This window comes from Falco peregrinus, chromosome 6, assembly GCF_023634155.1.
Source record: "Falco peregrinus isolate bFalPer1 chromosome 6, bFalPer1.pri, whole genome shotgun sequence".
NCBI lineage: Eukaryota > Metazoa > Chordata > Aves > Falconiformes > Falconidae > Falco > Falco peregrinus.
The window spans coordinates 61,576,155-61,592,139 of NC_073726.1; the positions used below are offsets into that span (position 1 = coordinate 61,576,155).

The 15,985-nt window shown below is 37.0% G+C and overlaps 1 protein-coding gene across 2 annotated transcripts in view; it reads right to left on the reverse strand.

Moving 5' to 3' along the window:
* RIC8B (RIC8 guanine nucleotide exchange factor B) overlaps positions 1-15,985 on the reverse strand; it is a 40,258-nt gene that overhangs the window by 9,982 nt on the left and 14,291 nt on the right. For both annotated transcript variants that reach the window (XR_008747794.1, XM_027786637.2), the window contains exons 3-9: positions 15,321-15,929; positions 12,166-12,260; positions 7,378-7,531; positions 6,946-7,041; positions 4,167-4,311; positions 3,867-4,011; positions 2,017-2,136 (exon numbers count right to left, since the gene is read on the reverse strand). Coding sequence is in view for 1 of the 2 variants with exons in the window: in XM_027786637.2 (XP_027642438.2) it covers positions 2,017-2,136; positions 3,867-4,011; positions 4,167-4,311; positions 6,946-7,041; positions 7,378-7,531; positions 12,166-12,260; positions 15,321-15,929 (1,364 nt within the window). In the remaining variant the exon portion in view is untranslated. The remainder of the gene's footprint in view (positions 1-2,016; positions 2,137-3,866; positions 4,012-4,166; positions 4,312-6,945; positions 7,042-7,377; positions 7,532-12,165; positions 12,261-15,320; positions 15,930-15,985) is intronic.

The window sequence follows — 15,985 nt, forward strand, 5'->3', positions numbered from 1 at the left end:
AGTCTCTGAAAACTCCCAGCACTGAAGGGCTCAAGCTGGAGGCAGAAGTGTTCAATTCCAAAAACATGCAGGGACTCCCACCACTATCTGCATGTTACTAAGTCTTTCTTCTTGTATACAAGACTGGCAGCTTCCCCTTTTATTTAACATCTGCAAAACCCACAACTGCACTCAATTACATTCATTAAAAACAATCCCATAGCCTCCCAAAACCAAGTCTTACTTTCTTTTTCCTTCCTGCCAGCATCCCTCCCCCGCTCCCCCCCCAGTTTTCATTAAACAAAAATGGTGGGAAGAACAGTCAAGTGATTTTATTCATGTTATCACAGCACCTAAAGGGGTCACATTAACAACACTGTTCCACAGTAATCACTACACTAAAAAACAAACAAACAAAAACCTTACAACAAAGAGTCCCAGCCCTGAAGAGTCTGCAGTCTAAGTATTATAGAAGAAACTGCAGGTGGATGTAACAGACACAGAAAGCCCAAGGTGAAAGTAATGCTACTGGCCAAGAGGATGAGTAGTGACACAGGGCACCAGCTGCTGAGTTATTGTCAGTTGGTAGCAGGCAACACAGCAGGTGTCTCTGAGCCTCCACACTGAAAAGACTCTTATGCTATGGACTTTTTGTGTAACTGCTACAGTGATAGCAACTGACTTGTCTTCACTCTTAGTTTATCTCCAGTTTCAATCTTTCCTTTTTAAAAGTTTTACACCATTTAGTCACTTTATTGTGGTACCCCTAAGGCTCAGCATCTTAATTCTCTAGCTTACATAGCAAACATTCAATTTTACATAGCAGTTCAATTAAGATTACATGTGCACTGCATTTTCTTCTCTTTATTAAGACTGTAACATATGATGACACTTGCTTTCCATGCAAATAATGTGAAAAAATATCCCATTACTTCACTGACAGTCTCAGATCAGTTGTTCTGAGACCCTTCCCTGCCTACTCTCCTGCTTATAATTCAGTCTTTTCAGCTAATGTAAGATCCAGGATTCTCCCATATCTTTTGCTGTATTCCTAATCTTTAATAGAGATGTAACAATACTTGGTTTGCTGAATTTCTCTGAATAGATCTTGTTATTTGAGTAGCCACAGACTCACAAAACACAAACGTTTCTAGCTGCTCAGTTTTCCCATGTTTGAAGAATGATCCACTTACGTGTTTACCTAAATTCCTACAGCTCAGTTCAGTGATAAATCAGTATTACATTAAGTGTTCCTCAAGACTAAAACTTTGCTTACAGAAAAAAACCCACAAGCAATCACTCCAACATGGCTACAAGTAAGAGGGAAGAAAAACCAGCAAATTCCAGGCATACTGAGTCAAAGAGGAAAAAGCTATAGCTAACTGCACAGGTCTATTCCCTTTTTGTATGTAGAAAGCTATAAAACAAAAATCAACTTTCCATGGCAATAATGTACACCTTTATGCCACATTAAGTACCATTTTCTTCTATGGCATTACCTCAGTCATTTAACACAAGTTATAATGGCTCGTTTGAATCCAGTCCACACATATTCTAATAAATCCACCATAATTCTTAATTGTAAATTCTCTTTTAAATACTCCATTATATTTTACTGCTTCTGGTGACAAGTATCTTCACGCTGTATTTGCTCTTCATATAAGCAGCAGACATAAGCAGTTACCATGAGATGCTGCTCACTGACTTAGGGAAAAGGAATACACTTGCCTTGGGCTTGGATTGTGTCCCATACTGTAAAAGGAGAAATTCTTTTCATTATTATCAGCCTATCCATTTAGGAGGCAGGTCCCCTCACCACCAGACCTTCCTGATTCTGTCCAATTCCTTCCAAAAGAGTTTCCTCTGAAGTCCTGTTATATATCACTCTTTTCTTTGAAGTGCTAAACATTTTTCTCTGCAGTTAAAGTGGTCCTAACCCTGCAAATAAGTTGATTATAACACTATTTTGAAGCACTAGATCTTAGTAAAGAGCCAGGATATAAGCTGCCTCCCTAAAAAGCAGCTATAATATAATACCTGGAAAGTTTATCAAACATGTTGACAAGCTTCATAGCTTCGTATTCTTTCTGTTCTTCTGTCATTTCATCCATCGGATTGGGCATTGGTTCTTCTAAGTGACCAGTGATAAGGTTAATGCTGGAGGTGGAAAAACAATACAATTCACATTTCTAGAGATAGAAGGAAAGAGACACACTAACAGAAACCACCAAGAATAAAACTGTTTAAACTGCACATAAAAGTTTTTACTATAAATAGCCAACCTTGGTATTTATACCTTTTTGGTAGCCTTTTCTCATGAACCGTGATACTATCTTCTTGTTGATTCTGCATTAATTACTTGCTAGCTACTCAGAAATACACAATCCACCAGTACTTGTTATGTTATAATCCATACACAAGCAGTTTGAAAGCAGGGGAATAATGATAGTAGTAATGACAATGCCATTAGCAATAAAGACATTGATGGGGAACAGAATGACAGATACATATTTGAAACTAATTCTGTAACTGCTTGATTTTAAAAATATACACAGGTTCCAGTTAGGTTTTCTTATTAATGAAAATTGTTGAATTAATTTACTATTGCCCCTGCATGATGATTTTTGCTAAAACCAAATTAAGGTTACTTTGAGAATTTACAATGCCAGTTCTATTTTCACTGTTAAAAGTGAACTGTGATACAGAAGTGGTAACAAAAGCAGAGAAGTAGATTTAAAGAATACTTTCAGACTAAATTATCTTATCAAGCAGTTTAATCACAAACATTTAACAGCAACAGAGAATCAGATGCATAAATCAACTGACAGTTGTCTTGAATATTTTGTTTGAGTATTAGCTTTTAACTAAATAGATGTTGCAGTTTTACTTATATGCATGTAACTGCATGTTAGGCTTTTGAAAGAGCAGCAGAGACAAAAGAGCAAGAAAAGAAGATCTTGAAGTGCAGAAATAAAAAGAAACCTCCTGGTTTAGAGTGTTTCTTAGTATAGAAGCAATATAATTTCTGTAACTTCTCATACATTTAATCCTGTCTTTCATTTGTGTTCCTTAAGAGCCTCCCAATAAGCCACAACCCCCATCATATACCTTTTCTATCAACAAAAATTGAGTAAAGCAGAAAAATAACGTGCCTTAGATGCCCACTATGAACAGTTTCAGAATCTGCTTAAAATGGCATCAAATCACAGATCTAACATGACAAACTGAAACTCCTAACACCAAATAAATTACAATTAGTAAAAATCAGCAGACAGACCTTCTATATATTCATCGAATCCTTCAAACAAATATACTGGATCCCTGATGCATGACTTCTGTAGAAGTTATTTTGCTCCTTCAATATTTACTCATGTGACCTGCTTGATTCTTTAGGAAAATTTTAGTACCAGGCAATCCAACTGACTGAAGCAAAACCTGGTTTGTTCCTTTTTTACAAAGTTCTACTTAAAACCTTAAGCCACATCTGACACCTTTGTTTTCTGTTACAGAGATGTACCCCACAAACAATAGTGGAAATTCTGGGGCAAACACTATCCTTACTAAGTTTGTTACTATAATGTTTTTCTAAAATTTGCTTAAAAATCCATTTTCACACTTGAATTTTAAACAGACTTGAATTTTATTCAGACTGAAGTTATATCATTCTCACAGTAATTTTTTTTTTCCCCTGGAGCCATCTGACTATATGACAGTCACTGTTAGAGGCCAGTTTCTCAACAGTTAGACCCTGAAGTCAACAGGAGACAGCAGTTAATAAAAGCACGCGTAATTCCAAAACTGGCCTCTCTGGACAAGGTGAAACAGAAGAATTATGTCAAAACATCTAAAATGCAACAGGATATGCAGAACTGAAAACAATACTGTACTTTGGCTTTGCAGATTTGTATTCTTCTGTATCTGTATCTTCATCATCCGAGTACCAATGATCTCCTCTTCCTCCTGCTAACAAGCCCCTTGCTGCCAGCAGTCCTGCTGCATTACCATAGCCTGTATATTTTAACAAGCTGTCAACTGCAAAGAGTGATACAGAAAATTACTCGGCTATTATCAGCTAAAAAACAAAAACCAGCAGTTTTACAAGAATTGAGTTATAGCATGAGGCAAAATGCACTAATTACATTACAGCAAAGCCTTATATAAAAGGGAGAAGAAAAAGTAATTTTTACCTCTCTCTTTACAAAGAACAAAAAGGAATTCTGCTGCAATTTGCTTTACTCCAAGGTCAACATGTGTCATAAGGCGTACAAGCTTGTTTCTCACTGTTGTGCCAACTTCTGGACGATTTGATACATCTCTTAGTGGAGGCAATACCTAGCAGCACAAAAAAAAAAAAAAAAAAGGAAAAACAGTACATAATGCATGGCAATACCTACCCAATCATTGCAGAAACAAACAGCCAACAGAACAAGAAAATACTCTAAGCTCTGCTCCTTCAAGAAAAAAAAAAAAAAAAAAAAAAAAATCAACCTAACTATGCTTACATGCACTAGTAATGACTCTTGCTTCTTAATATATTCAGGCCTTATGGTCGGCCAAGCTGGGCAGAAGAGTACTCAGTCCCCAAACTTTAAAAAAAACCAACCAACCAAACAAACAAAAACTCCCCCACATTATTAGGAGTTTAAGAGCACAAACATGTCACAAAATAGTTGGCCAACAGACAGCAGTAACCTCATGTTCTTTGTTTCTTCTGTTCTGCTCAGATATCTGGTAAAAGCATTAAAAATACCAGCTTAAGGAAACTTACAATATTAACACGATGTGTAATTTATACAGAACAATGAATATAGTTATAACGAAAAATCAGGAAAATAAGTCACATTGCAAGTCCCACTGCCATAAATTTAAAAAACTGGCTCTACACGTACAGAGGAAATGCATACTTCTCCCAGAAAACATTCTTTTAAAAGATCAACAGTTTTTTGAAATTTAGCTTGGAGAAAACATTACTCAACATTTCCTCAAGCACACTATTTTATCATTAAATGTCATTAATATTGTTAATTTCAACCCTTAAGGCAGGCAGGAGGTACTTGGTTTTGCAACCTAACTTCTGCCTCCTTGCACATATGCCTTCAGACTTAAAACCTACATTAACTTTTTCACATTCACAGTGTACAATATGATCTGAAAACAAATCTAGGCCATAATATGAAATTTTATGATCTGAAGATTCCTGTTAAGAATTGTGGGTCTTCAATGTTTTACTAGGAAATGAAACCAAAGATGTCACTAATTCTCATAAGACAATGCAAGTCCTTTGTCTTCTAGGTGTCTAATGTAAAATGTCACGTTCCATGCAAGATTGCCGCACAATTACTACTGAAACTGGACTGACTGGGAAATGATACTTAAACAAATGAATGCTACAATATAGGGTCTGGTTTTTTCGAAGTAGCCTGTCTGTTTCAAACTAAGTATTCAAACAATTAGCAAAAACATTTTACTTTGTCCCTGCTTACTTTCCCCAATGGGGATAGTACCATGACTGACATTTCACAGAGTGTTGTAAGAATGAATTAATATTTTTAGAGTACTCTAGTACTAATACAGTGATGAGTGCCATAGGACAGCCCATGAGGAAATTAATCATTCTGTCTTCGGATCAGAATTTGAATAGTACATAATAAATAAAGCCTAAGGCCAACACTTAACAATGAGGGTAATTCAAAATATCAAATATTCAGTCATGCAGTTAGCAGTATCCATCCATTCTGTGCACTATATGAGGCAGTGGTCCTGTGGTAGGAGACAGCATGCAATTATGTCCTGCCATCTAGATGCTGAGATGTTGTAAACACATGCAGACAACTTCATTTTCTAACTTCTGAAAATTTGGCTCTGCAACTGTATTTTATTTTAACTGAACAGATCAGAAGGGTATCATAGGAAAGAACTGCTACAAATAAAAACAATAAACAGCAAGAACAAGTTTCTTAAATTCCCAAAACCACTCTCCTGGTATAGATGAAAGAGGCAGGAAATGTATGCTTTTATCCATTATAAATAACTCCATTTATGAATTCAGGTGCAGGTTTGACCTGGGAGCGGTATCTACCATGCACCCTGAAAATCACTGCATCTTAGGAAAAAGAACATTTCTCAGCTGATTTCAGCTCTTTCCCTTGCTCATCTTTCAACTTTTCTCCACTTAACTCCAGGAAAAGCATCTTAGGAAAAAGAACATTTCTCAGCTGATTTCAGCTCTTTCCCTTGCTCATCTTTCAACTTTTCTCCACTTAACTCCAGGAAAAGCAGCAAAACAAACAGAAAACCACACCCAACCACCAAGCCACAGAGATCCTTTAGATCTTTAACCATGGCATCGAAATCTTATTTTCCTGTAAAAAGCCTACCCACAGTCTGCACTGTATTAAACAGCTCTTTAAAGAGACCAAGTGATGAAGTGTGCCTCTGTTCAGGGACAGTTTTACTCTGACAGAACAGCTGGTACACAAGTTTCAATTCCAGTGACTCCTGCCTGCTGAGGTCAAACTAAAGCTCAAGCAGAACCCATCAAAACACCTGTAGCCTCACCGGTTACTACACAGCTTTGCGAAGTTTTATTAACTGCACTGAATTTTTTTTGACATGCTGGATTTAAGGGGACAGACCTCACTGAGTTCTTTGCCCCTGTGTCACATGATCCACAATGATTTGTATTAACACAGCTTTACAATACCCTTCATGTCATCATTTAACATATCTACAAAATACATTGTGGAACTTAGGCCATAATATCTATTGATTTACATGACTGAAAAATTATTTCCATAGCTGACAAGTTGTCAGAAACCTAACAGAAAAAAGCACTACAAAGAACTCTGTAGGTAATTTAATATGAAACCATTCATACTTTTAAAGTATCAGTGTCATGCACTGATGTACAAACCTCAGAGTTTATCATTAGTGTCATATTTAAATTTTGATGAATATTTTACTTACTTGAGCTTTGATAAACTTCCTGATATTCCTATGAGTTCGGCAGCATTCAGTTAATAAACTGAGAACTGGAGTCAGACCTTCTCTATAGCTGCTTCCCTAAAATAAAATACAAGTGAAAAAAATTTTCCTTTTCAAATCCTACGAACCCTTCAATAAAATCCTACATGACAGCTAAAACACGAACTTTACAGAGATATAAACAAAGAGCCAAATGTTCATCCTCACACAGACACACACAAACAGACAGAGCAAGTATGCTTCAGATATTCACAGGAATTTTTTTTCAGTTTTGAGGTATCTTACAATCTAGAAGCAAGGACAACCATATTTGTGCTATACATTGTCTGAAAGGTTTCTAAGAAGCTTTACATATGTGCACTTTTTACATTAACGAAAGAGGCCCTTTTTGTGAAGAATCTTTGCAGCCCATACCTTGTCTATTCTCTTCTCCATGAAATCCAGTAAAATTTGAATTGCTCCCATATTCATACCATTGTATTTTATATCTGTTTCCTCTTGGGATGATGAATTAGTAAGAACATCCAAGCAGGAAACAGGAACGTTGCTTAAGAGGTTGATTGCATTGCTGAAACAGATTTTAAAGATTCATTATTCATTTGGAAGACTTAAAAACGGAGTTCAACTCACCATAAACTGTTTGTACAACTGCAACCAAAAAGAGGCTCTGCAACTCAAACAATGCTTTGTTTTCTACTCTCTGGGTTTTAAAGAAGGTGGCATGCATTATCGCCTGAGTGCTGGCTCTTGGAACAAACAAGGAAAAAGAAAGAAAAGCTCCAAAAGCTATACTGCGGCAGTGCATTATTACTTCCAGCCCCCCCAGTATCCTATCCAACAGATAAAGGCACAGCTTCCAGCAGCGTGTTGTTACAGCAGCTGATCTTGCAGGACAGCAGGGGGAACTCTCACATTAGTATGTAGCAGGTCAGTTTTTTCCTCCTTGAAACTGAAAACGTTTTACAATACATCCGTATTACTATCATTAATGTGACAAAATACACCACAGAAAACATTTCTTCCTCTTAAAACAGTGGGATATGGTGGCAATTTCTCAGGTCCCCTGAAATATTTGACTTCTACTTAGCCTGTAGCGTATAAGAAATACAGAAAGCTTTTAACACATTAAAACCAGATTCAGGTTTATTTACTAAGCGCTACCTTTTAGTAACTGGCAGTCTTTGCATTCTACAAAGCACAGAGAAGCGCTTCCCAAATATCCATTAAGTGATTTCAATTAGACCACAGGGTCCCTCCCTCCTCTTTAATGGAGTAAGATGGAACTTACTTTGCAAGGGTCTCTTGTATGGTACACATCCCTTGAGTTTGCTATCTATCCTGTTCTCATTATACAGACTTGCGTTTGTACTCTTCCTGAATATGGGGATAAATTACACAGATGCTGCAAAAATTAGAATTCTGTTATTATTTACTTGCTGATGCCCAACTAAACGTAAAAATGGATATATTTAGAAATACTACAGAACTATTTAGGCTTAAATACGCAGACTTCAAAGATACCAACGGAGCTATGAGCATTGATGTTTCAAGGATTGGTGAAGTGTCCCAAGAACAGAAAAAACTTACCAAACAACTTCATTTAATGTGTTTAATTACCTACTTAGAAGATGCCCTCAGTTTTTGTTATTAATACAATTATGACAAAGAATTAGTGAAAGAGAAAGCAAATCATAGCAATCAAAAGTAACAGGATTTCTAACAAATGTGCTGGTTTTGGTCTGATCAGACTGGGTGGCTGTTCCACATTGTGCCATATCCCTTTTGCTCTTTTAGCAACTGAAATTCAGACAACTTCTACTTTTTGGAAAGCTTGTTCTCTTTGTTTTGTTCTAATTCCTGTTTAAGATATGTCTTTTATATCATGGAAGTTATTTCTCTCCAATAATTCCGGAATAGTTAGAAACAAACCAGACTAAAATTCAATGAATATTTGGTGGCTTCAGGCCTTTCATCAAAAGTTCTCTTTTTACCAGTTTCTTATTAAACAACCAAGTTCCCAAACACCTACAAAATTAATTTTCTGGATCACTGTGTCTGAGCTATTCTTTTCAATAAATGAAGCCCGGCTTTCTGATCTTTGTCACTCCACTGACAGTTTTATTTGTGGTAAAGGAGTGTATGAAATTCTCCAGCTACCAGGAAGTCAGTGACTATGCACAGATCTGCACAATAGTGTTTGCATTCCTACTCCAGGGGGTAGAAATACTGCGTATATTACTCTCCCCTTTTCGGCTTCCTAGAGATCATTAATCACTGGGACATGACATCCACCCACTCATGCTCCCAGCCCCCTCCTGATATGCAAATTCAGAAGCAAAGGCCTATTTAGAGCTGCTGAATGCCTTGATTAAAACCTTGTTAGTGGGCAAAAATGGCACTCCCTCTAATATGTGGTGCTTTAAGCTGTTCATATTCAAACGTTAAGTAATGACATGACAGAACCACAATAATGACAACAATACCAGGTACTAAATTAGTTAAGATATTTTATAGGTAACTTCTACTCATTTATTAGAAAGAGTCACACTGACAATCAGTACATCACAGCTCAGGGCATGTATCCAGCACCTGATGCTCACAAAAAATAAATCCTCAACTTACACATTCAGAGCACAAGCATTCATACAATGTGCTTTAACAGGCTGCCCAAACCCTTCCATTTAAGCATCTTATATTCTGCAGATTTACAAACTTAAGAGAAGTGCAAGTGATCAGCAATTCTAAGAAATATACTTATGCCTCCCTGATGCTTCATAAAGTTTATTCTGCATTCAACACTGCTTATATCTTATTCAATTTTTAACATTACTTTCATAATTGCCTTACTGATAGGCTCCAGGTGGAAAGCAGAGCACGAAGTTGCACTTTACTCTCTAACTCACACCTCACCTCTAAAAATAAAGATTGCACGGTCAGAGTCCAGCACACTGAACAGCCCAAATGACGACACAGCCACATTTTTTTTAGCAATGCTATAGACTCCTAACACAAGCTTACTCATTCATTATTGAAGCTCCTACCAGGAATGAATGTTTTGCTTAACCAAGTACATCAGGGAACTGAAGTGGAGTCCTCTGATCCAAGCCCCTGATCCCTCTTAAGAGTTTGCAGGGGCATTACTTCTGACTATACCTTTTCTATTCCAGAGCTGGCTTGTGATGAATAGTTTTGGTGGAAGAACTTATTAAATGATTCAGCTCTTATTGCATCCTGTAGCACTCAAACACAAAACTCAGGTTCTGCAAATGGGCTGAATTACTTGAATCACAAAAGTAAAAAAACTGTGCAGTGCTCTTCTAGCATGTTAAAAACCACCCCAAGTTTGACATAAATCAAAATTGAATACTACATGCAGCAATCGTACATTTGCATTCTTTCTTCTATCAACTTGAACTAAACAAACTAGCTACAGTTAGCTAACAGGGAGAAAGTTGCTTTCCTAGCATTAACAGAAAGACCAATACAGTGCTATACTGAGTCTGATGGACAAGGGGAAACAACTGAAGTGACACAAGGCAGTGATAACCATCCTCATTTCTCTTCTGCTTCCCCCTCTCCAAATCATAGAGTCCTTGCCTTGACTTGGTGTCCCATAAGGTCCATGTGGGAAGCATCTTTACACAAGATACCCCTTCTGACTGAAAGACACAAGGACAGAAGTCACAGCAATACTACATGTTCTCCACAGCTGCCTACTTCTTTCTGTATGTAAAGCCCTTTTCAGATCTCATCGGCAAGTGTTTGCAAAAGCTAAAACCAAAAGGACCTGCATAATATGCATCCTTTTGCAATAGCACAAGATAATTAAATTTTACAGGGTGATTAGACTAGTCAGATTCCTGGACTAGTTTTCATGGGAAGAGCATCAGCTGCATAATCATATACCAGAATATCAGCCAGTCTTGCTGACTATGTACAAGCTTAAATGCTAAAGGTCAATCTCTGTCTTCTTGTAGGTGTTGAATTCATCCAAATCTGTTCAATTTTTCCAGCAGTGGGGAATGTATTCCCACTAGTCCCTCCCTTACAGGGAGGATAAGAGTGCAAAACACCCACCATAAGGAGCAGCAAAGAGAAAATACTGTCTTTTAGGACACAGCACTAACTTTAGTCATCAACTACTGCAGCAGTATCCTAAATTATTCCAGACTGGTCTGCACCAACTGAGAAAGGCTCTGATGTAGGATTTTAGTGTTCACCTACTAAGACTGTTGATCTCCAAGACGTGTCCAAGATTTTAATCAAGTTCATTTAACACTTTCAAGATCGCTGGGTGTGAAAACCCATATCCTTCTTCCCAGAGACTGCTGGTTCAGAAGATCTTCAAAAGATCCTACATTAGATACACAGACATCTCTGAAGAAGAAAATGGCAACACTAGTTTTCATTTTCGGGAGATAACACGGGATAGTGTTTGAAGCTACCATACTGTCAGGCCCTGTGAACAGCTGACCTACTTGCACAAAAATAAGGGTGTCACAGGAAAAAAAAAAAAAAAAAAAAAAAAAAAAAAAAGAGTAACACTCCACAGAGTCACTTCACTATCTCACTAAAAATACTTTAAGTTTTGATTATTAGTTGCAAATACATAAACAGTTGCAGTTGGGTGCAGGACTGAGGAAAAAACCTCACAATACACCCAAAACTGCACAATGATTCACTCATCTTTGAAAAAAATAAAATTATAGAACTAGTATTTGTACTTTTAATAAAGCGGCCTATAACTACTAGAGATAAAATACCTATTTGTTACTTCCATCTCAATCCATCAGGATCGCAAAAGTTACATACAAAACTCTCAAAATGCAGTTTTTCCATCAGCTTCTATGCAAAACAACAGAAGTTTTAGTCCACTTCAATTTGCTCTACCCCTAAAATTCCCGTATGTATTTTCATCCTGTTACACTCACACACACAAAAATTTCAAAAAGGTCAGCTTCACTAATATTGATCAAAAATAACAATCTTGCCAGCCACTTTCTCTCTGGAACAGCATACATGCCTGAACAGTATTTCAGCAAACAGCTTTCATCAAAAAGATTAAGAATATTTTACTCAAAATTAACAGCTTTTATTGTTTCTCAGATTTCCACTTTAGATTTTAGGCAAAGTATTTTTTCCCCTATTTTTTAAAAAATTAAATAAGCTTTTAAAATAGATTGGTGCTGCAATTCTACCAACCTGTGCAACTCTTCAGTTTTGTCTTCAGTAGGGCCCGTGGTTAATAAGCAGTGTCGAAGGATGGCAGCCATGTAACGAAATTGATGAGATTCATTCTATATAAATATAAATTATGGAGATATTTTTTCATTTTGAAGATTGCAAGTGGGGGTTTCAGGTCACTAGAATAATAAAAATTAAAGATGAAAAATACCTATTAGATCATAACATCCATCCCTATCAATAAAAGGACTGTACCTTAAGAGTTCACTGAATGCTTAATGCAACGTAACTGTCATATGCTGGCCTTCTACCTAGGCCTTGGAAAAGTCACTGGGGACTTTTTCCCAGTTAAATGAGTGCTCACTACCAGAAAACCCCATTACAAGCATTTGCTCAATTCCATACCACTATTCCTAATACACCACTACCTCCCTTCCTGTACTTATACCCAGCCGCCTATTCATCCATTTAAATTATATATGTTCTTCATTTAATTTGCCTCTTCCTAATTTAGACCTTTTGCTGCCAACAGTTTCATTCCCCCACCCAGTCTGTTTCTTTTTCTAATTCACTTGCTCCTGTTCCCTTGATACCTTTTCTCCATTTCATTAATAACTTCTCTACTTTCAACAACCTTATTTGCCCTACTTTTGCTCTCTCCAAGCAATTTCACCTTCCAGTCTCCCACCAGACAGCAGCCACACAAAAGTACACCAGTAACTGCAATCATTTAACTGTGTGTATCATTGTCCTCGTCCTTTTTCATTAGCTCTTCTTGGCATCCATCATATGTTCTGGTGTGTTTGACCTAGCACAAAGGCCCAATGCATCTTTTGTAACATCAGCATCCAAATGTGCCAACTGCACCACCTGCGGCTCTTGTCTGGCTTTGCTACTTTGAAACCACCTCCAGTCATTAAATACTGGTGTTTCAAATGGTTCTCTCCCCCTTAGGATGGATCTCATTAAGTTTTCTACCCACATAGCTAACCTCTCTGCTTTCCTTTTATTTTCCATCCTGTCTACTGTTTGTAATCTCTGCAAATTCTGCATCTTCAGCCCACTTAATTAACATGCTGTTTACTGTTCTTACAGATCATTAATATTTCCACAGGGATACTTGCTAAGCAGAATGTCACCTAACATATCTGCCTTACAGTTTACACTTAGGAAAGAGCTCCTTAATAAAGGTTCCTTGCTTTTAGGAACTTTTACTGAAGAGTTATCTCAAAACACAAAATAAGCTTCTCCCACCCCAGGACATCTTAAATGCTTATCCAAAAATAAAAAATTAAAAAAAAACAAAACAAAAAAACCACACACACCCCCCAAAAAAAAATAGTTACTAACACCAGAATTTCCTCCAATCTGAAGGAAATTTTCCTGGGATGAAGCCTCCCCCATTCCACAGACAACGGCCACAGGAAACCTCATCAGGTAACACCACAACTGTGTGCCACCTTCCACCTGGCCTTCTGCAGTAAACTGGACTTTTCATCTCTCAAGATTCCCAGTATTTTGTAAGAGTATACTAACTTCAAGATCGAGATTTTAAGAGCTTACTTCTCAGGAGGTAAACATGTAATATAGCATCACTTTCCAACTTAACACCTGACATTATTTCCTCCACACAGAAGAATTTAATCACAAAGACGGCAATTTTCAAACTCTGAACTAGCAAACATTCATGTAATTGTGTTACATGCTTGGCTGAGTAATTTTTCTCCACTCAAGTTTTTACCTCCAAAACAATCATTTACCTATATAAAGAACTTACTTTGACAAAATTAAAGATATTTTTCTATAAAGGTCTAAGTCAGGAATATAAATGAGAGAAAAGTCCCCCACTTCCTTTACACTTCCTTGAAATTCAAAGTATTAGCTTCTCTGATTCTTTCTCCCCACTCACTCAATTTTAAAAGTCAGGATTTCTTACTTAGCATTTCCTTGAGACATTAAAACAAAGAATAAGCTTCAGACCTTTCTGAAGTTTTACATTCTTTTATGAGTAAAGTCTTATTTGCTGTTTAGTTCAATGCACTTAGGGGAGTTAACTGTCCATTTTAACTACTATAAACTTCTGCTTAGCTTTATATACTACATGTTTACAATGCCCAGTGAAAAGTTAACAACACTGTTTCAGACATAACATGATGTGGCCTAAAAATGAAGATTCCCTATATAATACTGTTACTGTGGCACAGACCTGGGTTATTCAACAAAATTATCATTTCTGTTTATAAATTTAGAGATGCAACACATAGGAAGCACATTTACCCAAGGAAAAAAAAAAAAAAGATGTGGTGTTAAAATGAAAAAACAAGATAAATCTTATTTACAAAAGCTAACAATGACAGAGCATTTTGTTCTCATACTTGACTTAAAAGGTCTCATTTCAGTCCCAACCTGGTGCTTGGAGGATGGGAGATAAAGATATTAAAAACAATACCACCCTTCCCTCAGTTATTTGTTAAAAATTCAAGTTGATGTGCTTATCATCATGCCCAGAAAAACAGAAGAAAACTAGGGAGACTTCTCAACTCTAATTACTATCCCATTGCTGTAGTCCACAATCTCCAGAGATGTAGACATCTGATACACATTAAGAAGTTTTTCCTAACCAGCTAATTATTACTGAATTTGTTTTGTTTTGGAAATCTAAGACTCTGATGAAATAGTCATATTTGCATTTTTTATCTGAAAACATGTATTTCTAACTCACATTATATAATCCAAGCTATTCTCCCAGAATTTGTATACACATGCAAAAAACCCATATAGATTAATTTTTTTGCCCAAGTAGTAACAAGAACAAAAAAGTTGTTTTGGTATTCAAAGCACTGAACATCAAAGCATTAAAGCAGTATAATAATCATAACCATTAAAGACGACAGCCTCTTGAAAGGCCAAGATCATCAATACATGACAGAATCAGAATTCAGACACACAAATTTTCTCAGACTGATTCTGCACATAAATTATGATGCAAAATTTCAAGACAACCTTTGCATTTTTCAAAATAACAGCTATCATCTTCAATCAAAATTAAAGCAGCAGCAGTTGCTCTGGGGCTTGGACAATAACTGCCTCATGTTAACGAGAGAGAACCTGCTCATTCTGTCTCTGGCAGGCTAAACAAAACCAATTTAAAAAACACTTTAGCTAAGCCTTACCTCGCTGTGGACATTCCAACTGTCAAGCGTTACATTAAAAAGAGCCTTTAGCGCCTCAATGGCACAATCTGTCTCTTGCAAAGATAGAGGAGGCCTGCCACGATCTTCTGCTGCTTTATATTCTTCCATCCATCTTACACTGAGGGAGCTTTCCAAAGCCCGAGTCAAAACTTGCACACCTTGTAGTTCCCGACGCAACTGTGATCTAATATCCGTGTGCAGAAGCGACAAGAGGAAGAGGAGACGCAAATCAAAGCATTTAATGTCATCAACAAACTGTTGGTCCTTGCATTTCTCCAGAAGACTACAGAGCATAGCTGCAAGATTCAGTTCCAAACTGAGCTTCTGTGCAACAGCACTATTAAAAATTATGTTACAGAGGCATTTTAAAGCTTCTACTATAACAGGAAATTCAGACACTCTCTCCAAAGGATCTTCCACACTGTCCAGCTTTGCTAGCCTCATAAGGATCTGCATGTTCCTCTTCGTGGTTACAGGCACTAAAACCTTCTTGTCCCTAGAGAGAATCCGGAGGGCCTCCAGGCAGGCAACTTGACATGAAGTTTTTGTGTCCTTTTCAAGGATGTTTAGAATTCCTTCACACAGTTTCTATGCAAACACAAACAAACAAAAAAGGAACAGTTTTAGCATCAAAATATTGGTGG